Genomic DNA, 27,095 nt, shown 5'->3' on the forward strand with positions numbered 1-27,095 from the left:
GGCTGTATTTGGATTTTTTGTGAAAGTATGAACTTGCTCCTCTTGTCTGTGGAGCTGTAGTGTGTGAAATACCAAGTGTCGGTTTTGCTGTCTTCTGCCATAAGGTGGCGTGATTTCTTTGCGGTTTGGTGATTATTTTTTTTAATCTATCGAAGTAAATATATATAAAAATATATTTTAATTTTAATAAAAATATTGCAAGAGAATATTTCACTTTTTCTTTTAAATTGTTAGATTATGGCTGCCTCTACATACACAGACAATATTATTATAAGGTTAGAATTAGCTGTAATGTTATAGCTGGCCCCTCCTCAAGCATTTTCCTCTTACCTGCAGAAGCTGTATGACACACAGAAGAAAACAGACAAGTTCGTAGAATTAACCTCTAGGTGCTGCTTTTACTAATAGAACCTGTATACAGGATTATTTTAAATCTGCAGGGATTAAAGTAGGATGACAGTGCAAAATTAATGGATGCAGTCATGCTGTGGAAATTGTCTCACAAAATAAAAAAGACACAGTTCTGCCTGAACTGTGGAAACTGCTTGTTCACACCAGGGCTGAATACAATTATCTTGTAAATTGGAACTGAATCCAGAAAATTAGCATGTCTAGGATATGCCTTAATTATGTTGTTTTCACAAGAAATGTATTTAGAAATTTTTCTTTATTAAATTACAAGAAAACTGTTTTTATTAAGAACAGATTCCTTTTTTGTATGCAGTAATAAAAAATATTAATTTGTATTAATAAAAAATAATTTGTTGTTATGAAATAGTGTCCATTAACAACTATGTTAAAATTCTGTGATTTCCACCAGTTTTACTTTTATGGCATGTTTTCTGGTTCATATTTGCAAGGTGTAGCTTAAGCTAAATGGAACTTGCCATGATTTAGGATTATTTAATATTTGGACTAATGAGAGCGTATGATCCTATCTTTCTTCCTACTTTTTTCCCCTGTAGGTAAGTGCCATTACTCTCATCCTCTTGCACAATTCTGTCCTAGCAAAGAGGCTGGTTATAGATTGGTAAACACATTAAAAGTGATTCTATGAGACTGCAGAGACTAGAACACTGCTTTTGTAAAAATTTACGTTAAACAGAGTAATCCTTTTACTCATCAGCAGTTTTGGAATCAGATCCCGTAATATTTTCAACTGTAGCTCATTCCATTAAAATTTTAATTTTTCTTGAGGTCTGTAAATATGGGGGACCCTTGCAGTATTCCCTTGAAGTCAATAAGTTTGTGTTCCTCCTTGCCAAGGAGAACATTCAAAACTGTTCTTGAAAATCATTGTGGCACTTGTACTTCTGGTATTTGTCTGTATTTAAAAGTGGGGCAGAATAGCATCATGAGAGACCGTGATGGCAAAAAAGTGCCAAGCTCTTTGAGTATTGGTAAGTAATCTTTTAATGTAGAAATTGTTTAAAAAATAAAGACTTCAATTCTTTTAACTAAATATCAGGACAAAAAAGATGGCTGTTGCTGATTTTCTTGTTTTCATTCTGATTTGGAAACCTTAAAGTGGTATCCTTTATGAAAAAGAACATTTGTTGGATCAAATTTCTAGAGTTCAGTAGTGTTTTCAAAGTTGTAATGTATCATATATTCCTTTTAAAAATCAGTGTGAGGACTTTGTTAGAATGTTCTATCTTAATTGTAACCATTAACAATGCAGTATTATTAGCTGTTATTATCAATAATAATGCTTGATTTTTTTTTCTATTTTGTTAATTCCACTGAAGCAACTTTTTTGTATTTCATCTGCTAATTGAAAGCATACAACAGATCTCTCTGGTATGAGGTTTTTATACTAATGAATGACATGTCTCTGCTGGATGTTAGCTTTGGCATCTGTGGGTGGCAAAAACCCCTAAATGCTCATTTGACTTAATAATGAGTTTTTAAGTGGGTACCTGTCTTTGATTTAAATAATCAGACAAAGCTTACACTGGGAGATTATAGTTTATATTAGAGCAACTAGTATACTAGGAAAATCAGACAAGAAGAGCTAAACATGCCCCAAACTTTTCTCACCCTGTCAGTTGATCTAATAAAAAGTATTAACTCTCCCTGCAGAGTTTGTCTTACTGATGTTCTTAGATCATCACGATGGCCACACCACCACCACTATGGCTAGGATAATTTCATTATTTGAATCAAGAAGCCTCTTCATTCTCAGCTTATAATTGTGAATTTAAATTTGAAAAAAATGTGTATTTTTGTCTTAGGTTTTACTAGGTTTGTTTTAAGCTATGCTAACTTGCCATGGGCTGCCAGTGTACACAGGTTTCACCATGTACTATGTATTGTGTCTTTTGCATGTATTTTGTCCTAATTTTTGTCTAAGATGTAACTGACCAATTGATAGGTTTGCTGTCTGCTTTCATGAAGGTGGTGAAAAGGCGAGTTGTGAAATAAAACCTGCATGCCCGAATAAAATCTCCAGTTTTGTATGTAAAAGGTAGATCTGGAATTTTAGCATGCTACTAATAGAGTTCTTATGGGGCTACTGTTGTCTCATATATGGATATTCTGATATAGATATATGTAGATATGGATAGTCCAGCGCCTAACACTGCTGTTTTGGAAACCTCATGGATCTGTGACCACAGCTTAGGTTTTGTTTCTTTTTTCCTTTAGCTAGACCTGTCTGATGTTGCTTGGTGGAGTAGCAGTGAAGGACAGATCCGTTTCTTGTAGTGTGCCACCTGGGGTCAGCTTTTAAAACAGGACAGTGTAAGATGAGCAGTTAGTGATTTTTGCAGTCACTCGCTATAATAGCTCAAACCTGCTTGCTGAACTATAATACATAGCTTTAAATAGTGTAAGTTGGTCATGACATTAAATGTTGATTTCTTTACCTTCAGTTACTGTAGTGTACGTAGTCATGGAGCGGACCAGTAAGGCTTTGAAAGCATCCAGTGCTTTCTGCCAGGCATTCTTCTGCTCTATTCAGACCTTTGACTGTTACAGTCCTGGTAGGCAGGGGTTTGCAATGTTCCCATTGTCACGTTGTTAGAGTTGTCATTTATGTGGCTTCATCCTGGGCTAACTAGCATATTTTCTCAAGTGATTTCAGACATGGTTTAGTAGTTAGCCCTAATAACTGGCATCACTGTGCCCAGCAGGCAGTTCAGATGCAACCAACTTGATTGGTAGGAGGTTGGGAGAGCTTGGTGGTTTGGTAGTGGCCAGAAAGCACCAGCTGTCTTTGAAAATAGCTTTTGGCACTCTCTATTTGCTTAGTACAGATATAGCCAGTGTCTAGGTTGCCATCATCTGGTTCTGGATGATGCCTATGTTATCCCTGTTATCCCTCAGTCTTTTCTTTTTTTTTTTTTCTGTCATCATTCTTAGTATGTCTTCCAAGAGCATAATTTTTTCAGATTTTGTTCTCTAGACTGCTCTATTAAGAATTTAAAACTCTTTTCAGCATAGTCTAGAGGATCATCTTCAGGCTTTTACTTTGGCATGTGTGATCTTATCAGGTACTTTAGTTATATCCATTGTTACTCCCTAAATAAGGAAAAGATCATGCCAGTGGTATATATTTATTATTTTCACAGATTGTGCACTAGGATTAATGTTAAGCTGGTACTTTATACTGAACCATAATTTTTAAAAGTTATGGATATATGCTTTTAAGTTTTTCTTACAATTATAGACTTTATCATTGAAAGTTCTTATGCTCTTCGCACTGTTCCGTAGAGTATCTGACAGAGGTGCATTGGTCAACAGGTGAGTACAGTTGTGTGTAACGTCTTTATTGTGAATTGGAGACACTTACCTCTAGATACAATCCAGAATGTTAGACTGTGTGGTATTTTTGCAGACAGTGAGAATAATGGGATTTATTTTCTGTTATTGCAATCGGTAAAACGACCATACTTAAGTAATTTTACTGTTTACTGTTTTCTCCTGCTTTTGGGTTATTTTGTTTATTTCATATTCTGGAGAAATTTGCCGTGTAAATTTGCATATAAAAAGTGGAGTAGTCAGAGAATGTGCCGAGAGCTGGATTACATCTCTACTTCCTTTGTTAGGTGCATATGGCAATGCTTATCATGGTAGTGCTCATTGGTGCCTGAGAAGAAGGCCTGTGTTGCCTAGGATGGATTCCATAGGGAATTCAGTCCCCATATGTGCAGACATTTGCCACTGTATGGAGAAATTTCTCCCAGAGGAAGCAGTCAGCACGTTGTCTGACCCTGCCACTCAAGTGGTGTCCAAGCCTTACTGCCTCTGGGCTTGGCTGTCCAAATCAAGCCAATTTCTGTCACAGAACCAGAGCACAGCATATGCTTTCAGGGACTAGTTAGGAATGTGTATTCTTCCTAAATCCTCAGGCAGAGTACGCCTTACTACTTGTCAGTAGCCAGTACTGCCAGATGCAGGTGAATTCATAAGCTGTCAACGTATCTGATGGAGTCACATTTATGAAACTACAAGGATCAGCCAAGGTGAGCCAAGTTAAAGTAACAACCTGAAGCTACAGAGGGGTCATATCCCTTAGTTCAGCAATATGAAGGTATCAGACCTTGGTTTTGGCTCTGTTCTTTTGGTTCTGGTTTCCTTCAGTAGTGAAGAAACAGTCAATGATCACAGAACTGGGACTCTTGGTAGACGGGCAACCTCTCAGGTGCCTTTCTCTATAACCTTTGGTACCTAGCATTTGTTTAAAATTGGGCTTACTGTCTTTGAACTGAAACTGTTTGCTCTTCCGGCTCTAATTCATGAGGTACATGACATTAAGGCAGAATAATACCTTACTGCACTGGGGTCTGTTGCTGAAACGCAGAGTTATTTGCTGTGTAAGCCTGGCCCTTGCTTCGGTTTCTTACCTTATGCCTGATTTAAGAGCATCTTGGCTCCTCCCAAGAAGGTGAGCAGTGAGGCGAAGTTACTCAAGGTAATAAGGACAAGAGCAGTCTCTGAAAATGAGAGCAGCCTGCTTTTATAAGACTAAATGACTGGACAAACAAAATGGCAGATGAAAATGTATGCAGATAAATGTAAAGCAATGCAAATGAAGCAAAACAGCCCTGGCTTCATACATCAAATGAGATATATATATATATATGTATCTCTGAGCTGTTTTTTCTCAGAAGTGAGGTCTTTGAGTTATAAGGGAGAGTCCATGAAAATGTCAGCACAGTACAGTAGCAATGAAACAAATCCTGCATTGTGAATTACTGGGGAAGGAATAGAGGAAAAAACCCCATAAGGATTCGATTACACATATCTGTGATTTGCCTGCGCCTGCTCTCTTTATTTCAAATATGTTATATTAGAAGTAGAAAAGGAAAAAGAAAAGTAGAAGTTCAGAAAGGCATAAGAAAGAGTACAAAATCATGGGTGGCATAGAAAAGTAGTTGGGATTGACTGCTCACCGTCTCCTTTGGGACAAGAAGACAGCACCATTAATTAAAGGCAGCTGAAGCCAGGAGCAAAACAAACAGAGGAACACAATTGTTCATGCAGGAGGTGAGTCCGTCTGTGGGATGCCTCACCACTGAGTGTTGTAGATGCAAGAAATTTGCATGTCCTAGGGGGAAAGTGGACAAGTATTGGGAAAAGAGAGCCACTGGGGATTATTAAGGACACAAGCCACACCAAGTTCAGGAAATGTCCTGAACTAAAACTATCCGGGGTCTGGGAGAATGTAATCAGGGAAATATCCTAAGTGTTGCCCAGTGCTACTCGTTGGTAGACATCCATGTATGGCCACTACTGAAAACACAATACTGGGTTTGATAAACCTATGTCCTTAGACATAGTCATGGTCATTGCTTCTCCTTAACTGTGGGGTTATGGATTGTGCTCTCAGTACAGGAAACTGTGTTACCATTCACTTGGTGTAAACTTGTTTATTTGTGCAGTAAAGGGCTTGCTGACCATAGTGTCTCCTAGCGTGGTGTAACTGCTGCGGCTCTGGGAGTTTTTACTGTCTGTCCTGCAGCTGTCTGAGGGAGAGGGTACCTGCAGGTTGCCTGGTTAGTGGTTCTGCTGCAAAACCTATTGCCCATGCAATTCCTGGGTGGGAATGAGGAACAGGGTAACCAGTTTCATGCCTCCCTGTTCCTGCTCTCCCTTGGCTGCTCTTCTTGTTACCTGGTATGTCTTTTTGTCATGTGACATGCTAGCTAATGGGGGTAAGGAGGGATTTTTTCCTCTGTGAGTGAGACTTGGTCAATGTTAGGGAATGTACTAAGGCCTTATTGAATGAACTGAATTGCTATTTCTAGAGTATAATCACGGAATACATATGATACAAATATAGCACTGTAGCTGTTTGTGAATGGTTTCTGACCTTGTCTTGTCTTCATGTTTAAACTGCTGGGATTTTGGCTAGGAATGGGCACCATTTAATTTTCACTGTCCTCATGGCTTCTTCAGGCTAGTGAAGTTAAAAAAAAAAAAAAAAGCATCACCTGTGGAGCTTCTATTAGTTGAGCTACTGCTTTTTATTCAGTATTAAATCATCAAAACATTTAATCTGTTCTTCTAATACTTAAAAAAGACAGTAAAGATCCCATCCTCTGCTTCTCTTTGGACTGAGAAACTGCAGGATGGTATTTAAGCATTATTTGTTGGGCAGAAAGTGTGCATTTCTTTCTGAAAATACACAAATATTGCTGGTTTATCTGGAGAGTAGGTGTGGTATTGAAAATTATGAGAATCATGTTTCACTTGGAACACAATCCTTGTAAATGCCAATGCTCTGCTTACTCAAAAGAACACAGAGCATTTTGGTAGGATGAGATACATTGCATAATATGCATACATGTGATTGTAGTCATACTGAGACACGTACCTACATGCCAGGAACCAAAAGAAATTTGCCGTGAGTCTTACAAGTTTTAACAATATTTTTTTAAAGTATTTATAGATTATATTTTAAGTATTTTTAATAGGGATTGGTGACCTGGTTCATTCAGATAATGTACTCATCAAAGGGGAATGTACTAAAAAATACAATACTTCGGAGGAGAAAACAATGTTGACTCAATGCTTAAACAAGTTTGGACAAATGTTTAAGACTGAGTCCTGTAGGCCCTTACCAAATGCATTTTACATTAGCAGATTCCTCAGCAGCATGCTGTTGTCTTTACAGAAGCTTTATTGTTACACAGGACCTGCCTAAACACCATTTTAAAAGCTGCCTGTTCCTTTTGATGAGAAGATACAGAACCAGTATTGAGGGCGGAGAATGTGCTGGGGAGGGAGGAGAATGGGAGAGGTGTTGATAGGGCAACAGGCAGAGAAGCCTCATTTTTTTACTGGACTCTGGAAGAAGTAAATATGTGTTCAGAAAGAGCATAATCATAAAGTTGAAGGCACTGTTTCTTAACAATGAGCTATTAAACTATTTATACATGGAGAAAACTTTTACTGATAGTCAAGTGTCTGTAAGTATGAAGTTTTATTTGTCTAAAGTGAACAGAAAACAGGAATATGGTTTAATGAGTAGTCATCCGAGCTAAGAAACCTTGCAGTGAAATATGGTAAATAATGCTTCTAAGGATTCAATGAGGTTTTTAAAGAGACAAAGTTTGTAAGTATAAGTATTTCAGTTGACTTTCTGTATAAGCTCTGTAATGAAATTAAGAATACACCTTTTTAAAGACATGTTTCAAATCTTTCTTTAGCATTGCATTGTTTTTAAAATGTGGAGTGAGTAATAGTAGATATACAGATACTTCTCTAATTAAGTTTTCTTTCACTTAATTTTCTCTATACTTGCACGTGTATTTCCGTAAAGTAGAATATCATGTTGTAGTTACAAGTTATCTTGTAATTGTTACAGTGTTTAAGTTGTGCAGCTAAATTGTTTTTTTTTCTTCCAGCTGGATTTTTATCCAATAAAGCAGAATCCAGATGGTATGAGTTATTAAAATAACTGAAAATAAATGAGAAGTATTTCTAGAATACAAAATTTTTGAGGTGTAGAGACTTCAGATCAGTTCTAGTTTCTTGTTGCTCAGAAAACACATATTTTATAAGTAAAGGTCGTCCTAGCTGTATTATCCAATTTTGACATTATAGTCTTATTCTTTATATGTTCCAGAGTTTAATTGTCTTTAATGCTAAAAGTATCGCAGCAAAAGTATCAGTTTTTAATATGAAAGAGGAAAGAAACAATTGCAAGGCTTAGGAAGACGTGTATGCATTGTTTCCTTAAAAATTAGTAGCTTTCATGCTCAGATTTATACTGATTTCATCAAAATCTATTGATTCTTAGAGGCTCCATTTGCAGTATAGGAAATTCAGAAGCGACTTAATGTGTTTCAGTGATCTGTCACTTAATCATATCCTCCTTAATATGTAATTTAATTTTAATTTACAATTGGGTTGCAAGTCACCTTCCATCTGGATGTGCAAGTTATGCTGTTTCTGCGTGTTTTGATTAGTGGAGAGAATTCGGTTGTCTTAAAATGCCTATGAACAGAAGGGGAAAAATAGTAACTATTGAAAAACATTTTTGAAAAAGTGTGGGTTTTGTTAGCAGTTTGGAGTCGGGCTCTAAAGAAGTATTTTTCGAAGTTTACAATACAGCTTTCAAAACCAAATATTTGTTTTTAGAGTAGCTTTCTGGATGGCAAATCTTCCTGAACTTAACACTTTGAAACTTGTACACGAGTCTGAGAAGTGTCAGCAGACAGCAGGGGGCACTCAGAACAGCAGTTTGCGTCCTTTCCCTTCCCTTCCCTGAATTTACTGTATGGGAACTCTTCGTATATGACAAGGCAGCTTGTATTTCAGTTATTTATACACGAAAAAATTCCAAATAGTTTGGCTTGAAAATATTTTTTTGTTAATATTGCCTTGGAATAGGAAGGACTTTTATCTTTAAAATCGGTAAACCACAATGTTGTAAATTTTAGAGACTCTTCCCTTTTAGTCAGTAGCAAATATGGGGGCTGTTTATTGTTGACTAGCTGACAAATCATTGACAAAAGATATATCTAGACCGGTTATAGAAAATTTGGAGAATTACGAAAACCCCTCATATTTTCTAGCAAAGTTTCCTTAATTTGTGTGTAGGCTTTTTGATACTTTGACTTTTTATTTCAGTAACTAGGGTCAGTGAGCTAAATCGTATTCTTACAGATATTTTTTCCCTGGCTTTCATGCAAGTAGTTTTAAATTTCTTTAATATGAGATAAATAAGTACTTGATATGTAAGATTTTTAATGGTGTATTCTGCCAATGTCAAATTTACTTAAGGAATTTGTGTGACGGAGCTGGTCCCCGGGATTGCCTCTTTCTAGTTGCCTGGCGTTTTTTGTGTGTCTCTCCTTCTTTTAGGAATCAAGGATATATTAAATCCTATTCATCTTTTGACAAGTTAAAACTTACCCAGACTTCCTGTCATTCTGTCTTTCTCTTCAGCTTTTTCTGCTCTGCAAACGTACAAAAGAAAATATGAGCAGGAAGTGGAGGAAGGGTAGAAGAGAAAAACAGATCAACCATATCTGGGGTCTCTACCCCTTCCCACAGTTTGGCTTCTGAGCAGATGGATGTGGGTTTACAAATGTTGTCTTTGGTATATCTGAACAAGGTTTTTAAAGCTGTTGTGCTGTATTTTAACACTTTCCATTAATAGCTTTGCAAATTAACATTCCTTCTGTTTTTGACCTTTGAACTTTGAGTTGCCTGCCTGGTTTACAAATATGGTATACAAAATCACAAGATTTTGAATCTGGCAGCTGCTAGAAATAACCTGTGAAAATGTGGAGGGATATGAATTTTTTAAAGGGCTTGCAGAGTCACGTGATATTTCGTAGCCATTATTATTATTAACTGGCACTGTCTAATTGGTAGAGCTCATTTGCAGTGCTGGTAGAGTCACTGTATGGAAAAAATGTGAACGTGCAGTGCTTAGTTCAATGAAATAAAATCAACAACTCTAAAGGTCTGTTTAAACTAAGGGATTATTAGGTTTATAATGCCAAATACGAGTGCCTAGAATGTATAAAACATTGCCCACACACAGTGTTCCTAACAACGTTCACTACAGTTGCTCTGTTGAGCTGCTAGTCTTGCAGCTACATCCCATTGCATGTGGGGTTATTTTTCTCTTGATCATTTGTGTGTTCTTGCAAGTAACATGCTTATGTGCTAAAACTCTGCTAGTACATTGGGTCTTTCTGGGTGATTCCTGAAGGACTTGGGTTAAGGGTTAAGTAAATACTATTGATAAAAGTCCTTTTTTGTGTTACCCCTAAGAGGTGTTCACAGGAAAGTTCTCCAGGCATTTCTGATCCATTTGCGCTTTTACTTATACAATGTAAGGATTATTATGTACCTGGTCACCTGCATATTTGTAATGGTGTTGCTGTTAGGTTAAACTGTTGACAGTGAAAATACATTCTGCATCCCACTTGGTTTAGCATCAAGCAAAACACTGTATTTAAACACCTCTGGTAATTTTTCTTTATAAAATTGTAAGTTTTTAATGCTTACCCACAGATAGTAAAACTGTTCTTCTGTGCAAGTATTGTAGGGCATTTGCTTCTTAAGTCCTAAAATAATAGAGGGTGTAATTTCTAAAACACATTCCTTCCTGTCTACGCACCCGTTTGTTTCCATTGCATTTCTTTATGATGTTAAGTACTTATAGAAGACAGCATTCAAAAGTGCAGTGGTGTGCCTATTCAAACAGATAACCAACCATAAAAGGAACTTTGTCCATTGCACCAATTTTCTTATGTCTCTGGAATGCTTGTTAAAGTATACCTCCTCCATTTTCACCTGTAATTAGCTTAAAATTTCTTCTCTGATCACTCTAAATTGAAGATTGAGTTTTTCTGTTAACCAAATCTCTTCATCCTAAATCCAAAAATGGTAAGATGTGCAGACTTGGACTGTCTTTTGCAAGGCAGTCTGACCATGAGATCTTGAGTAAAGGCTCTTAACTTCTTTTTGCCTCATTTTCTCTCTATATAACTTCAGAGTAATATTTGCCTTCTTCATAGGGTTGTTTTTGTATTAGGGGCTCGATGTAGGAACTGTATGGAGGTGCGGAATACATGCTGCACTGAACAAGGGAGAAGATTACTTTTTCCTAAACTACTACTACTAGTAAGTCCACCTTGGCTTTAAAGACATCTCACTAGCATAAAAATGCCCACTAATAATTCCCAGTTTGCAATTGTGGTGTTTATTTTTAGCAGAAAATTGTATTCTGATTGCTTAAAAAATAACAGCAGTGAATGGTTTAGGTACTATCGCTGTTTACTTGTGAATAGCAGCAAACTTCATGAAATCCTATACTTGCCATATACAGTCTCTTGAAGACAGTGCTGTCACAGGCAAGTTAATAGCACTTCCCTCTTACATTACAAGTAGCCTATTTTGCTCTCTGTTCCTAAGGTGCTGTGCACAGAACTGTCTTGACATCAGTTGAGTACAGGCTCGGGTAGTGAGGAAGGAAGGGCAGAATACCAGCTGGTTTCTGAAAGGAGAATTTTGTCTTTAATTTCAAAGGGCTGCTTCTAGGTTTAACCAAATATGCCAGGTTTCTTTATACTGAAGATATTTACATACAATTTATAGTATTAACCACTGAAAAGTTAAGCAGAATAGACCGTTAGAGGTCCTACTGTATTCTGGCTTGCATTATGTAAACCTCTGAAAATAGTGGTTTACTATGTGAATGTTTCTATAACTAATGTTAGGTGATTAGTGTTTTTCTGAAAACTGTATTGGAAATTATTTTATTGAATACAGGACTGTCACACAGTTCAGTGTTATTTTATTTTCCTGATTTGTTATAGGAAACGTTTTAAAATACAATCAGCATGATTTATATAAAATGATCTAGCTTTTCTGGTGAGAGATAATTGAGATCTAATCTGAATCCCTGACGAGCCACTGCTTCCTGCATTGGCCTGTTGCTATGGGTAACATAAAGGGAGTAAAATAGAACTTCATACGAAATGCCTTTAAACTTTACTGGCATGTACAGGCATGGAGCAGGGTTGATTTTTTTAGTTTAATCTTTGAGGAGCTGATGTGTTAAGGAAATGCTTTTTCCATATTAAGTGAAGATGAATTTAGGAAGAGTACTGTTAGGAAAAATAACTGCTGTTTCTTACGAAGAGCGGGTAAGTGATAAGAATTATATTTAGCTAAGGCAAGGCATTGTTGCAGTGGGAAATTAAAGAGGCTATTGTTATTGGCAAGAAATTAGAGAAGAATGTTATGATTTTCAGAATGCTTTTTGCTTAGCCTTTAAGCTTTTTTACTTTTAAAGTATTTGAGTTAAAATTCCTTTGTAAATGCAAAATTGGGTTTTATTATCAGAGAAAGGGGAATCTTATTGTACCAACTAACATTCAGATTTTGAGATGTATTTATGAACAGTGCCCAATATGCATAAAGCTAAAAAAATCAGTATGCTTATGATATGTGCCTATTTTTTAATTCTGTGCAATGTGTTTTGTATATGCTTTCTGTACCACTATATCAATATTGTATCTTTAGGTAAAACTGTATGTATTTTGTGTATATCTTTATCAAAAAAATATTAGGCATGGATTTGGCATTTAAGGCACCGTGTTTATGTGTGATAAGATTGGTTTTGTTTGGGGTAAAAAGTTGAAGATTTATTTCTTAAAGGAATTCCAAATGTCACATCATTTACTGTTCATGTGTTGTTTTTATAGATTCACATTTTTGTTAAAAATATTTAACCTTCAGAGAAGAATATGTTTGGTAAAATTATTGTACAGTGTTTGTCCTGTATTTCTTTTCCTTGGGAATGCTTACATCAATAATACTTTTGTAATAGCTATTATAAACAAACTTCCTTGGTGGTAAAGAACTGAAAAGACAAATTATGTAATAGTTTTCCTTTAAGTGGCATCCTGAAGGTGCATGCTTCTCAATAAAATCCTAAATCATGAAACTAATTGCAATAATATTTTGAAATGAAGATAAAAACACTCTAATACTACTGTAATGTTTAGGTGGGAAGTACATTTGAGATTATTTATTAGAAGGAAAATCTAGCAATAATTTGAGTAATATGGCTTTATTTTTTTTATTTAAAATGTTAGACCAGTGTATACTATGTTTTGAGATATGATCTTCCTCCCAGAGATCACTGGAGTTCAAGGCATTTGTACAATGTTAATGCTGTAATGAATTTAAAAGGATAAAAATATGTGTATGTAATGTAAGTCCTGGAGTAATGTGACTGAAGATCTAGGGACCTGCTTGTAATTCATACCTTGGCAAAAGGAGAAGTTGCTTCAGGTGATTTAATAAGGTGTTTGAACAAAGCTAGATGCAAGGAGACAGTCGACTGAGTGATAGGCTTTCCCTGAGCTAAGTGACAGAATGTTTGAAAGTTGGCAATTTGTATCCAGTCTGTAAATCTGCAGTGCTTCATCTCTTAAAGAACACAAGAAGTCTCCCAAACTTATTTTGTATATTTAAATCATATGAGAAAATCAGTTTAGAAGGTTGGTGGAGCTAGTAGGTATGCTATTCCAAGCTGAAAGGCTTAATTAGAGGGGCTTTTGTACAATAGTGTGTGGTATGATACTGTGCTTGGTAAGTCTAACTTCGGTAAGATTCTGAAGACGGTGGTCAGAGAGTTCCTTGGATGCAAAAGTCGATGCTGGTATTGGAAGAAAGTGTGCTTTAGAAAGGACTCATAGAGAGGTCCTTTTTAATCCCTTTTTCTCTGAACCTTTCTGGATGCCCAGGAAGAAAATGTTTCTGTTTAGTCTGTGGTTTTGTCATTGTTAGGGTAGGAGGTAGGAATAAGTCTTCACTCTCATTTTTTATCCCTCTGCATCTCAGAAGGAGCTGGAAATGGACAAGTCTTTTTTGACTCAGGAAGGCACTCACCCACATTCTTTTAGCATAGATGATTTCACGTTGCTCTATTTTGTTGCTAAGGCCTGGCATTTCCTAGTGTGTGTCACTGCTCCTGGTATCCCCTTCTTTCCCTTTGTTCTACTGAAGTACTTGAGCATGACTTTGACTTGAATGACAAATCTTGAGGTGGAGAAAAAGGACATTTTTCTATTGTGTTGTCTGGGTAGTTTGTACACATGGATTTATTTGCACAATGTAATGTTTGGGATATGGGTGGGGTATTTTGGGGTTTTCTGCATGGTGGTGTTTGGGAGGCTTTGGCATTACTTACTTTGGTTGCTGGGACCTGATCCATCTAAAATGGAACATGTAAAATGGAATTAAGTGGATTTTCTGGATAAGAGTTTCTGTTAACTGAAAGATGCCACGAGACTAGTTTCATGCAGTGGAGCACACGTCTAGCAGGTTATGGACCATGAAAGCTAGAAGATACAGGCTGTTTCAGGCTTATGAATTGTACTCCTTTATGCCCTCTCTCCCCGTGTACCCTGTTGTTGGTGCAAGATACTAGGTTGTCTTATTTCTATTTAGGGGGGAGGGGGGAGAAGTACTCACAAAATAGTTTTCTCCCTGATAATTATTGTAAGCTAATACTCTTTTAGATTTCTTGCAAGTAGATCCTGAACACAACATCAAAAAACTCATGGGCCCTTCTGGTTTTTCCGCCTAGCAAAGACAGGTGATACAAAGAGACATTTTACATGTTTTCTCTTAATCAGAACTTTATGCTATTTAGTATATGATGGAGTATTTGCCAGTTTACAGAGACCTAGAACACCTTTTATGGTGTATGATAATGGGGAAGCCACTGTTCAGCTTGCTAGCTCTGGCATTGAGCTCCTCACTTGGATCACAGGGATCAAGAGCTTGCCCTGAATCTAGAGGAAGAGAGTTGCATCCTCCACCTTTGTGGAATGTGTGTCTGTATACCTCAGCTGATAATCCAGCTAGATGAGCAAGCAGAGTTCCTATGAAGGAGATATACTGGAAGACATTTTAGTTTTCCTAAGCTAGATTTATTTTTTAATTTTTGGTAATCAGACTCCTGCCATATACCGTGGGCTTTTTCCTAAATGAATTTGGAAGTCAGGGTAATTCAAGCAACTGAATTTGGTTCTTATCTGGTTGTGAAAGGTTTGAGGGTTGAATGCAATTAGATTTTATCTCTGGTTGATAGTTCATATGGACATTCACAAAATTAATACATTTATGTCCTGTCATTTGGAATAAAATACTTAAATACTTCCCCCCCCCCACATTAGCTCTAGCTGTCACGGGGTTATACCCTATCCTTCTTCCTCATCTTTCAGAAATGGCTACATACAGAAGCTGTTCAATTTTATAGCTCTTTAATACATATGTTTTTTAATAGGTCATTCTTAATACACATGCGTGAAGTGTTAAATTCCGTCAAATAATCAAACTTTATGTGTGTAGTAGATCAGATTTTTGTCCTGAAGAGACTCCAGTGGTGGTAAGCATGGGCGCTGAAGGATGAAAAACAACCCCCAACATATAGTGAGTTTTTAAAATGAGATCATCATAGTGTTTAAAAAAATCTGGTCTCGCAACTTATACCTTTGGACAAATCTAGACAAGTTTCAACTGAACAGTTTAGACAAGAAACTGCTTTGTCGAAATGTGGACTGCATGTGGTTTCTGACAGGTTTATATTAAGATACTAAGTACTCACAAACATATTTTGAACTGTGAATTCTTACACAATAATTTCAAGCTTTAGTTTCCAGCTGGTTTTGTTGAATTAAGTGGATTTAGTTCAGTTACATACATGAATTTAAAGAAATATTCTTAAAATAAATTTTATTCTGTGTTCTACCGAAGTAACCTGGTAATGTTTGGAACATGCTGGGTAGTTTTAGTGGCACACTGTAATGTAGAAAAAATACCATATAGTTGGAATATATCAAAACCAAAGAGAAATTTGAAATATCTTAATAGCACAGAAGTAGGAGGTTGATATTTAGATAAGAAATTCCATTCTTCCTATGGGTACTTTTTTTTTTTTTAAATGCTTAAACATAGTAATTAGTAAGGCCTTGCTCGAGAGATTTTAAGATGTTGATACATGTAATATAACATGCATTAGCCGAAGTATTTAAAATAAACATACAAAACCCACCCATGGTGTATAGAAAGCTCACTGCATTAACTTAGGCTGGAAGGATTGAGGTAAAATTATCTCATTGTCCACAGAACTTAATTAAGTGGTACTATTACCATAATGTTTGAGCTTTTCTGTGAATGCACACAATTTTTACTTTAAAATGATATTTTACAATTGTTAACTTCCCAGTTTTTGAAAAAAGTGGTGTAAATATACTTTTTATTATTATGAGCACCCTATTTATTTTACTGGATACCTTTCAAAAACATGAAGGAGAATTGTACTTGGTGTTTGAATCTGGATTCATGCAAGCTGCCAAAGTAAATTACCATTCCTAAAATGTATATATTTTGAAGGTATTTTTATTTTTCCTCTGTCTAATGTGTAAACAGATACTATAATTTTATTTTGAGTCATGTTTTCTTCATTCTTTGATAAATGAATTGGAATTGTTAATTCATCAGCTGTTCTGTACAGTATGTGAATAAGGAATGAGAAGCAATATATTTATAAAACAGGTTTCAGTAATAGAAATCAGATTTTCTAAATTACAAACATGAATTAAGTTACGGCTTCTGAATGCTTAATATGCTTGCTAGACTTAAGTGCAAAATAGAAGTAGAGAAAGTGTCCCAAGCCTCACTGGAGAACTGTACCCAAAACAGGAGTACTTTTTTGATACCTGAAACAGTGCTATTAAAAAAAAGTGAGAGGTCTGGATACATTTTTGATTATATTATTATGCTTCACAGATTCAGAAGCATTTATTTTTGTGTAATTAAACAAGTGCCATATCTTTTTTTATTATTATTATTATTATTTTTTATCTTTTCCATGAAAGGTGTTTATCTGAACTAGCACCAGAGGAATGATGTCAATAGAGGCTACTTTAGACTTTGAAAGTTCAGAATACTTTTATGAAAAACCAAATCAGATCCTCTGATGATGTGAGTGGTGAGGCCGCAACAATTTTTAACAGGTTATGTTCTTTAGATAGTGTTAACAGCAGCATGAGATCATGCAGTGAAATAGAAAAGAGAAGGAGGGGAAAAGATATTATTTTGTTAAGAGTTACTGAAAGTTTTTGTGGATTTTGAAGGGCAGAGGAAATGTTTGTTGCCAAGGCTGGAAAATACAGATGAACTATGGAGAGAGAGCTTTTTTCTTGATCTGTGTATGTATGGATTGATTTTTTTCTTCAGTGTGTTTTCTGTCTTGAAGAAATTGTAGATAATATAGGGCATTCTTTCCTACCTTTTAAAAGAGCAGTATAAAATAAGAGAGTTTCTTTTTAACTTTTCAGATAATTACGTAAAGGTTCAAGGATTCAAGGACACTTTAAATGACAAAGAAAAGATTCCCCAAGCTAAAATAATACTAATTCTTAATAGCCATTAAAAATCAGTGCAAACTTGGATCTAAATATCAGCTGTCCTTCCAGTCTTACCTAAATCGAGTGCCAAGGACCAAGCCCTGGAGTATGTCTGGGAAATGGACAGTTACTTGGTTTTACAGAAATGTTAGCTGCCTTGAGGTAGTTTGTGATCAGAGGTGAAAAGTTTAGTGTAGATAAGCACAGAAACATCAACATTTCGCTAGAAGACTGACTGTCCTTGAAAATTCGATGTAAAATACTAGTAGAGATGGTGAGGAGTTTTTACCTAGCTTCTTGGAAACACTTCTCACACCCTTTTGGCTCTGTGGAAGTCAGAAGTGGTTGGCAGGGGAAGTTTTCGGAGTCATCTGACTGACAAAATACCAAATTTTAATGCCACATATCTCCACATATTGCAGCAAAATGAAGTACACAAGGTGTTGTTTAAGTTTTCAGTCTTTGCAGGTCAGTTTTAAGGTATCTGCTTTCTCACATATACCAACCAATTGACTTTATTAATCTAAAAAGGAGTGTTGGAAGCAGTGTAGCTACTCCAAGTACACAGCAAGAAGTACTTCGTCCAGTAAATACTAGTGGGATCGAGTTCCAGGACAGTGGTTAAAAGGCCTGGGCTGAACTTCATGGTGGGGAGGAAACACCTACAAGAACAGCTGATTTCTTTACATTTTCTTCTCTCATGTTATCTATTCCTAATAAGGTGATAAAGTAGCTAACACTTAAAATATTATATGAAGCTCAGAGATTTCTAATACTTACCATGAAACTTAAGTAACACTTATTTTTCTCTTTCTTATTGCAGTCAGCAACTGTTTCTGATGGAGGTAAGCTGAAGCTTGTTTTTACTTTTATGATGAAAAAGAATCAATTTTCCACATTAAGCAACATAATATGTGGTAAATAAGGTGATATATTACAAGACGTGAGTCCAAAGTGGAGCAGAACTCTGTGACTTCTTTGGGAACTGTGCCAATGAAAATATTGCAGGATTATGTTCACATACTTTCACTGATTTATTTGCAAATTTTTTTTGTGTGCCACATCTCTCTCTATGCACGTTATTGTAACTAGGCTTCTTCATTCATAATAAAGAAGCAGAGCTGGTAGACTTTTGTATAATTGGATGGTAGGTAAAATCTTGTTTTCTGTTTTACTATCCTTTACATACACTGTTTGCTTTTGAAGAGTCATACTCTAGCTCGTGAGTTGTAAGCTGTGTTGGTGCGTTTGTTGAGGTTGAAATTTCTTTAGTGTGATGCATTTTGAGAAGACTGTAAGTAATTTGATATTTGCAAAATCCCAGTGTGGAGCTTTTGCAGTTCTGGAGTACTTTTAAGTAAACTCCTCTTTATGTCACCTAAGTTTGTTTGTTTTGATTTTACCATGGCTTTAATGTTTTGAAGGACACGCACTCTTTGTTAAACATTAGAAGATGATTTCTCTGAACCCTTGAAATTAATTGAAACAGTTTAAGTATACTTCTTTAATGGAATAAAGGGATTTATATAGTTTAGGGTATACAAGAGATGGCTTTTGTCATTTGTCTTGCTGGGCAGGAGTTTGCTCACTTGATCCTGTAGAGAAGTTCACTTACATACATATTACTATGTTTGCTATTCTTTGACGACAGTACAAGACAATTTTACTAAATAAAAGGGGGACAAACTGTGTTGCCATAATTAGTTCAGTGAAACTGAAGAAATATTTTGAATGATAAGGGTAATTTTTTATATTACATGCAAATATAAATGCAAAATTAGCAGTGCTGTTCACAGAACTCCATCATGTCCTAATTTTCTGATGCCTTGGAAAACAAAAACTACAGCTGAGAGAAACATTAATGTTTTGGTCCTTTTGACAGAGCCATTTTCCAATGGCTGGCTGACTTCGCCAGGTATTTCTTTACTACTGCAACAGTACTTCTGTCTAGGAGAGAAGATAAGACTCTATATTGTATGTCTTGTCTGCAAAGTGTCAAAAGACAGGAACAGAAAATATGTCTGTTCTACTTTCTAGTTCTAAAATGTAGCCTGTGTTTTTGTGGGGAAAATTGTGGGGTTTTTCCTCCCAAATATGTTACCTGTTTGATATAAAAATCAAGACAAAGCACACTTTTTTTTGGTATGTATATGTAGTTGAATTATATTCCAGGTGCTGATAGGCAAAAAATTTGATCTTTTTAAGCTAAAATGGAATGTACTTGTGTTTTGTCTCCGTGAATGTTCTTGTTCCATGTTAATGAAAATTATTTTTTTTCTATTGCCTATCCAGACTTGGAGATCTCTGTGATAGTACTAATAAGATAGTCATTTCAAGCTTTTTATGCTTTCAGCTGAAAATTTAAAGATCTGACTTAGTTTTGGCTTTCCAATGTGACTTTTATATTTCATTCCAATTACATAGATAATAATTGTGTTTTCACAATTAATTCTATACAGCTTTGTGAAATCGTGAATCTAAGGGGCATAAGTTGCATGTGTTTTTCTGCAGAGTTCTGTGACCTGTTTTTTCAGATAGTGCTGAAGATTTAACATGGACTCTCTTAATTGTTAAATGCTGCTTAAGGGAGGAAGAATTTAAAAGTGATTAAAAGTGGTAGTCGAATTACACTGAGTAATATTGAATCAATGCTTAAATACCTAGAAAATGGCTTCGAAAAGTGAGAACCAGAGAGACTTTAACCAGAAAAAGTGAAATGAAATAAAATCCTAATTCATTTCCTTTAGAGCTGCATTGAGTAAAAAGCTCTGATTCACGTCTGAATTACATTTTCAGGCTTTCACTTTTATTGAATATGTCACAGCACTGAAATTTTTCTAATCTTCTCTAACCTCACTAATTCATTAATAGATCCACAGATTTACACATTTTAGGGCATGTCTAGAGAAGTTTTCACTAGCGTAACTATTAGCATAGCGGTGCATACTTTCCTTCCTAGACTAAATCTTAATATTAGTACTGGTACATACAACTAGATATTATAAATACTGTTGTTAAGCTTTAGTCTGGGAAGGGAAATTTATGTGTAAATAGTAATCATTATGTGTTTATATACATCCCTTCAGTATAATAGGAGGCACAACAGCTCTCTGTAGATTTTCTTTCCAAGATCAACGAAGCCTCATGTAATACAGCTTTTATTAGGTTAGAGCCAGGCACTGCAAATCATCTACCCCTTGTTGCGTTTATTAAACATGGTAACTCAGCTTGTTCTCATCAGCCAAAACTGTGCGCTTGGGCTTTGCAAGATAGGTAACATGTAGAAGATACAGGGACCTGAATTAGTGTTGTTTCCAGAAATGCTGGTGAATGAATTACAGACAATCAGAATGCAAACTGTAATAATGTTTAGATGCAAGATCACTGCTATAGATCAATTAATCTGCAGCACCTATGCTCTAGGAGTAGCAGAAATGATTTTATGTTACTGCAGCAACCTGTAACTAACAGAAATCTCAAAACCTGTCCATTTCTGCTGACTGTAGGATAGTGAGAATGTGTACACAGCATGCAGGCTGTAGCTGATGTTTTGAGCGCTGTGCCATCTGAATCATCACAGAGCTATCAGTAGTCCCCAGCTAATGTCTGACTTTGGCTGTTGACACCTAGATGGCACTTTACAAAGGGCAGACCTTAAGGTCAAAGAACATATAATAGAAGTACATCATCATTCATCTTCCAACAGACAGGTGGTGAGGTATCTGGACTATTGAGAAGGTATAAGTTAGTTCTTACCTGGTACTTATTCCCTACACAGATCAGTTCCACAAAGCTGAAGTCTGTTATTTCCAAATACTTAAGCATAGCAGATACTATACATGTCTTTTTTTCTTTTCAGATACTACTTGGCTGTAGTTTCTGCTGTTTTTTCTTTTTAGTGTTCATGACCTGGAAAGAATCTTCATAAGGAAAAGCATTTTAAAAGACTTTTTCTTGAAAGGAACCTGGTGTTTACAATAATAAATAATGTAAAACTGTATTTTGAAAAGTAACTAAAGAAGGTAGAGCAAAAAAACTTCAGTGAAGCCTAAAATAAAACACAACACACTGTTTACACTTTTTACACTGTAAGAAAGATGCATTATTACCTTCTAACGGGTATATGACTTATTTGTCAGCTACATTGGCAGTGCATGCTTGCTGTAGCTGTGTTCCACTGTAATATAAATAATTCAAGTTCCTTTAGCAGCAGTGGCAAAAGGTCTTTTCTTTAAATTATTTATGTAGCATTTTATAATGCTTTGTGGTAAGTATACTATTGCTTTCCTCTGCTTGAAGCCATGAGGGTAAAGAATCAATTTGTTTAGAATGGTGTTAGAAGCTGCCAGGAATTGCTGGGGGGAAATGCGTTAGCTTCCCTTAGCCCAAAGTTGCAGAGGAGCAATGTGCCGTACAGTAAGACTAATCTGCACCCAATGGGTGCTGGGATGTTACAACTGAACTTGGTATGGATTCAGAAGGATGGCTTTCAGTGAATGGCTTGAAGTATTTGATTAAGTGGCACCACAGTGGTTCTTATCAGCTTTATCCAGGTAATGTATTTAGTGATTATCTGGACTATCTTAATTATATGAGTGTATGCATTCTGATGATTACAAGGGATACATATGGCTTCTCACAATAATAAAAAGTATTTGTAGGTTGAAAAATGTATATGGATTTTATAAACAAATGCATACAATTAAATATCCTTAATTAATTGTATTCAGAACTGCTTTATATGATTTAAATCAAGACTTCCAGAGCCGTCTTATCCTGAACACTTTCAAGATTTTAGTTGATTAAATGCCTGAATTTTCTCACATAATGCTATTTTTGGTAAGATAAATAAAACTAAGATCCTCCACAGAATGCGTAAACACAAAAGATCTAAAATACTGAATTTTGAGTTTTAGAAAGCATTCTGTGTCAATTCTGTATTTGAAGAATGTAATAAATGAAACTGAATGAGTTTGCATAGAAAGTAGTACTTCCTTGCTAGGTATGGTGGCTCTTGAACAGAACAGAAATAAATTTGATTTCCTGGGATTCAGGATGCCTGAGTAACGAGCCTCCTTTTACAGGTAATGCAAGATGAGTCAGTGCTTCCACACAAGTAAGGAGAAAGGAAGGCAGGCATTAGGAAACTTCACGACGCTGCTAAGTTGTCTGTACACCTGAGTTGGGTTTTTCACGGTGAACTCTGGCATCCTGAGCTTCCCAATAGCTACTTCTCTTGTTTTTTTTTAAACACAAGGAGGAGGAGGCCACTTTGCATAACAGCCTTGTGGTTAGAACATTTGAGAGTGGTAACTGGGGCTCTACATTTCCTCTAGTGATCATCACAGAGCACTCATTAGACAAAATGCGTGACTTGGTTGGAAAGTTCCTCTATTCCTGCTTTCCAAGGTGGGCTGCGTGTACGTAGGAATGCACAAGGTGTGAGAGTCAGGAAATCTGACACTGAAGTCTTACCTTGGAAACATTCCTCTGCAAGAGGAGTAGGGGGAGCAGGAGTTACGGCTTATATTGTCTTCATTTAAGCGTGATTTGGATAAATTGTGTACTAGTGTTATAGGTGAGGTTTTTTCTTCCCATCTGACCTTTCTCTGATTCTAAATGTGTACCTGCACTAGGTTGTAACTGTTTTAATTGCAACGTTATCTATGTGGTAAGAGAAACTGGAATAACCAAGCCTTTTCTGGGAAACAATGTTGTTCTGTATTGTTTTCAGGTTGACAAGTACCCCAGCAGAAATCTGTACAGATTTTTAAAAGCAAACTGACTGCACTTTTGCTTTAAGGGAGAGCAAAGCAGTGTCAGAGTTAAGTATGAATTCAAATAGTTATTTCTAAAAAAAAAATCTGATTTAGCTAAATAAAATCCACCAGAACAGAGACAGTTTACTGTGGAATGAGTAATCCCTTAATGCTGCTTTTAACACATTGGAGGACCTATGCCAGTAGCTCTCAAAGCTGTTGAAAATGCAGTCGTATTTTGGTTCATTTGTTTTCATGGGACCTCCAGAGTCGGGAGCATGTCAGAGGAACAAGAACCCAGAGTAGTTTAGAGCAAGTGTAACTCTGACAAGCTGAAGAGACTGAGCAGCTGCTAGCAATTAAAAGTAGTTAGCAGTCACCCACTGGTGTAAACACTCAGGGACTGTAATTGCAGTTTGGTCTTCCTGCCTGCCATAGGGAGGCTGAAGAGCCACCACTTGGGGGGAGGAAGGCGAAGCTGACCAGTATTAAATGATTGCTGTGCCAAGCGTTTTGCAATCCCTTGAGTCCTAAGGCACTGTGACTTGTGGATTGAGAGTTGTGCACTTTGTGTGGTTACTGCCTAATTTCCCTGTGTCAGCCAAGTAGGTTTAAAGGGTTTGGTATGTGGGATGAGTTTACCTTTCTAATTTTGCCTGAAAGGAACTAGGAAATTTTTATCATTCATCACAGGGGAAAGCTGGGGATTGAACCCTCTAGGAGTAAGGCAGTATCTGAAACTGTTCCAGATCTATCAAGAAGTGGGTGTCTATTTATATCCTGGACTGTAAAAGAAAACGTATCCACCTGCAGAGTTAAAGCAAAATACTTCAGATAATAAATTTAGATATAATTCTCTTCAGATTCACATCACCTTCTTTCACAATAGTTTCACTTTGGTGACAGGTATTCTCTAACAAATCTAACAGTTGACTTTGTTATGCTTTTTCTTATATCTTAAAGGAAAAAGTGAATAAATATTTTAAGAAAATTTGGCATTATTTGCAGAGTGTTTTTAATTAGCTTTGATTAATCTGATGATAAGGTAAAGAAAAATATTTATATACCTAGTATGTTGCAATGGTTCTTAAAATTATCCTTGCTGAATATATATATTTATTCTTCCCTAATCTAATTCTGTATCTTTGTCTTATTTTGTCTTATTTTTGTCTTAAACAATAGCTTTGCTTACAGAAATTCGCACCAGTTAACAGCTACATCTTAGTAAATACTTCTGAAATATGGAATACACTTAAAAATGAAGTTTCAAAACTATTTTTTCTGCTATCTTTACAACTATCTTAATAAGTTTTTTAAATACTTATAACTATCTTTGAATAGTCCTTTTGTTTCAAAGTTCCTGCTTCCAGGGAGGAACAGTAATGTTTTGTAACATTGAACTTGGAAGTGCTTTGGTGAAATTACTCCTTGCTTTAGTTAGTCCAGGTGATTAACTGAGGAAAATTAACAACAGTAAAAATGTCCCTGTGAAGAACAGGCCATTTCTTACTGGTGGTGGGTTCAGCTTTCTCAATCAGTTAACATTCATAAAGAGCTATATATTTGCTTTTCCATTTGGCATTGAAGATTTCATCTATTTTATTTGAAGACATTATTTTCTCACATCTGTAACTGCTAATTTTTCAAAGAATTGAAATGTCTGCTTTTTTTTAGTCCCTTCCTCACAGAATCTTACTCAGTTTGGCATCTCTCTAGTGCAACCTCTCTTGCTCAAAGCAGGGTCTGTTACGAATCTCAAGGCTTTATTCAGTTATGTCATCATAATTAATTATACCTCAGGTCACCTCTGTGAAGTGTGTAGCTGTGAGTATAACTATGCCAGTTTTACATTTGTGTAAACTAAGAGATGAAGAGAGCAGTGGTTTGTAAAAGGGCATGCAACAAAGAAATGACAAATTTGTGAACAGGAGCCCGTTGTATACAGTTCCCTCTTTTACTTAGAGCAGCCATTTCTTTCACGTTTCCACTTCTACGGATAAGTTGTCACTTTAAGAATTTCTTTGTGCTTACTTTGTTTACTGATACCTGACAAAGATAATGCGGGGTTGATACTTGAAATTATGAGGCTGCTACACAAGGTTATGTTTTCTTAAATTCTGTATGGGTTCTTGTTCATTTGTTTTTCAGAACACAAAATGCACTTGTTTTTTAAAGATCTAAAGAACCTGGTCATTCCTCAGCTTGGGGTCCCCAGATTATTGCAATAAGTCATCTCGAGTCTGGAAGGGAGTCAGGATTCCCTGTTTTTATCAGAACCATGAGGATATATGGTTTGATACCTCTACTTGCTATGGATGATGAAGGCATTTATTACTAGCTCATTTTCATTAGCAGTCTCTTCCTCAGTTGACTTCTTTCCTAAATTTTCAGTATTTAACAGGAATCTTTCATTTCCATGAAAAACTTCAGAGCCTGTCTCTACTGTTTTAAACACATATGAAATTTTGCTATTTCCTATCACCAAATAGGTTTTTGTCCACTTTCTGGTCAACTGTGGGTTCTTGAAGGTCTACCTTCCTTGGATAATCTTATGAAGGAGTGCAGTCCATAGGGTGAGGAACGTAAGCAGTAAATTTTGTCCAAAATGTTTTATTTTGTGAAGCAAGAAAAAAGATTTCCTTTTGTACCTGCACTTTTACTTCTGGCAGGGTATTGCTTTTAAGAAACACATTTAATTTTCTTTGCAGTGGAACAGAAAAAACTGAGAGATGTTTGGGGCTGCTTTTTCTATGCAGATGCTTCTAATAAAAATGGGAAGGGATGTTTTTGAAGCCTGCACTACTGTGAGCTTGAGCAGGAGGTGTGATAAATCAAGTAAACAATGCTAAAGGGTGAAAGTGAATAATACTTTATTGACAGATGTGTTATTTTTATTTTAACAGAGCTGAATAGTACTGATTTAAAAGACTGCATCAGTGAAAACAGCCTCAGTAGCAATGCTAGTCTTCCCAGTGTACAGAGCTGTCGACGACTTAGAGAAAGAAGAGTTGCAAGCTGGGCTGTTTCATTTGAGCGTCTTCTTCAGGATCCTGTTGGTGTTAAATATTTTTCAGTAAGTTTTGAGGGATGGTGAGAGACCTTTCCAAATACCTGATAATGCTGCAATGATTTTCCTATATTTTTCTTTCTTGACAGTATTCTTACATAGGACAAGAGACAGGAGTTCATTCTTACACAGTTAATCTGAGCATCTTTCTAAGTCTAAACTGGTTCACAGTTGAGTAAGGTTCATAGTAGTACACATTGTTGTGCACTTCTGGATAGCAAAAGGTTCACATAAAAACGGAAGCTATCTTTTGCTTTGTATCTGAACTTTTGGAAAGCTTTCTCATTTTGTGAAATAATTATATGTTGTTATATTTGCATCTGTAGCCTTTTTACAAGAAAAGGCACTAGCTTCAGTAGTTTCCTAAGAATTGGTAATCTATTCTTGTTTACCTGCTGAAATGTTGGAAGCCATGTAGAGGACTTTTTCAATGCTGTAGTGGTTTATCTTCCTGCAAAAGCTTTTTAGCCATTTTTTTTTTTTTTTTGGAAGTAATTAAGGTAGCTAAGAGCACTGGTTAAAGCGATAGCCTGCAGGAATAGTGTTGAGTATTTGCAAAGCATAAATTAAGCTTCTTTATAGCACGTTTATGAAATTATTTGGGCAGCACAAACCATCCTTGTGCAACGTATTCAGAAGTGCAACAATGCAAAAGCATATACATCGCAATTTCCTTACATGTAAACAGAGATTTTCCTTACATGTAAGGAAATTGAGGTGTATATGCTTTTGCATTGTTGCACTTCTGAATATGTTGCACAAGGATGGTTTGTGCTGCCCAAATAATTTTCACAAGGAGAATAAAGAAACCTGTGGCATAAGAGAAGTAGATTATTGGAATTTGCAGGAACTCGTGCAGACTCCTTTCCTCGA

General features: G+C 36.1%; 1 protein-coding gene across 3 annotated transcripts in view; it reads left to right on the forward strand.

Annotated features, from left to right (window-relative positions):
• RGS12 (regulator of G protein signaling 12) overlaps positions 1-27,095 on the forward strand; it is an 87,931-nt gene that overhangs the window by 26,125 nt on the left and 34,711 nt on the right. For all 3 annotated transcript variants that reach the window (XM_040593014.1, XM_040593016.1, XM_040593027.1), the window contains exons 4-5: positions 18,220-18,241; positions 26,059-26,228. In XM_040593014.1, the coding sequence (XP_040448948.1) occupies positions 18,220-18,241; positions 26,059-26,228 (192 nt within the window). The remainder of the gene's footprint in view (positions 1-18,219; positions 18,242-26,058; positions 26,229-27,095) is intronic.

This window comes from Falco naumanni, chromosome 1 (assembly GCF_017639655.2).
Source record: "Falco naumanni isolate bFalNau1 chromosome 1, bFalNau1.pat, whole genome shotgun sequence".
Classification (NCBI taxonomy): Eukaryota; Metazoa; Chordata; class Aves; order Falconiformes; family Falconidae; genus Falco; species Falco naumanni.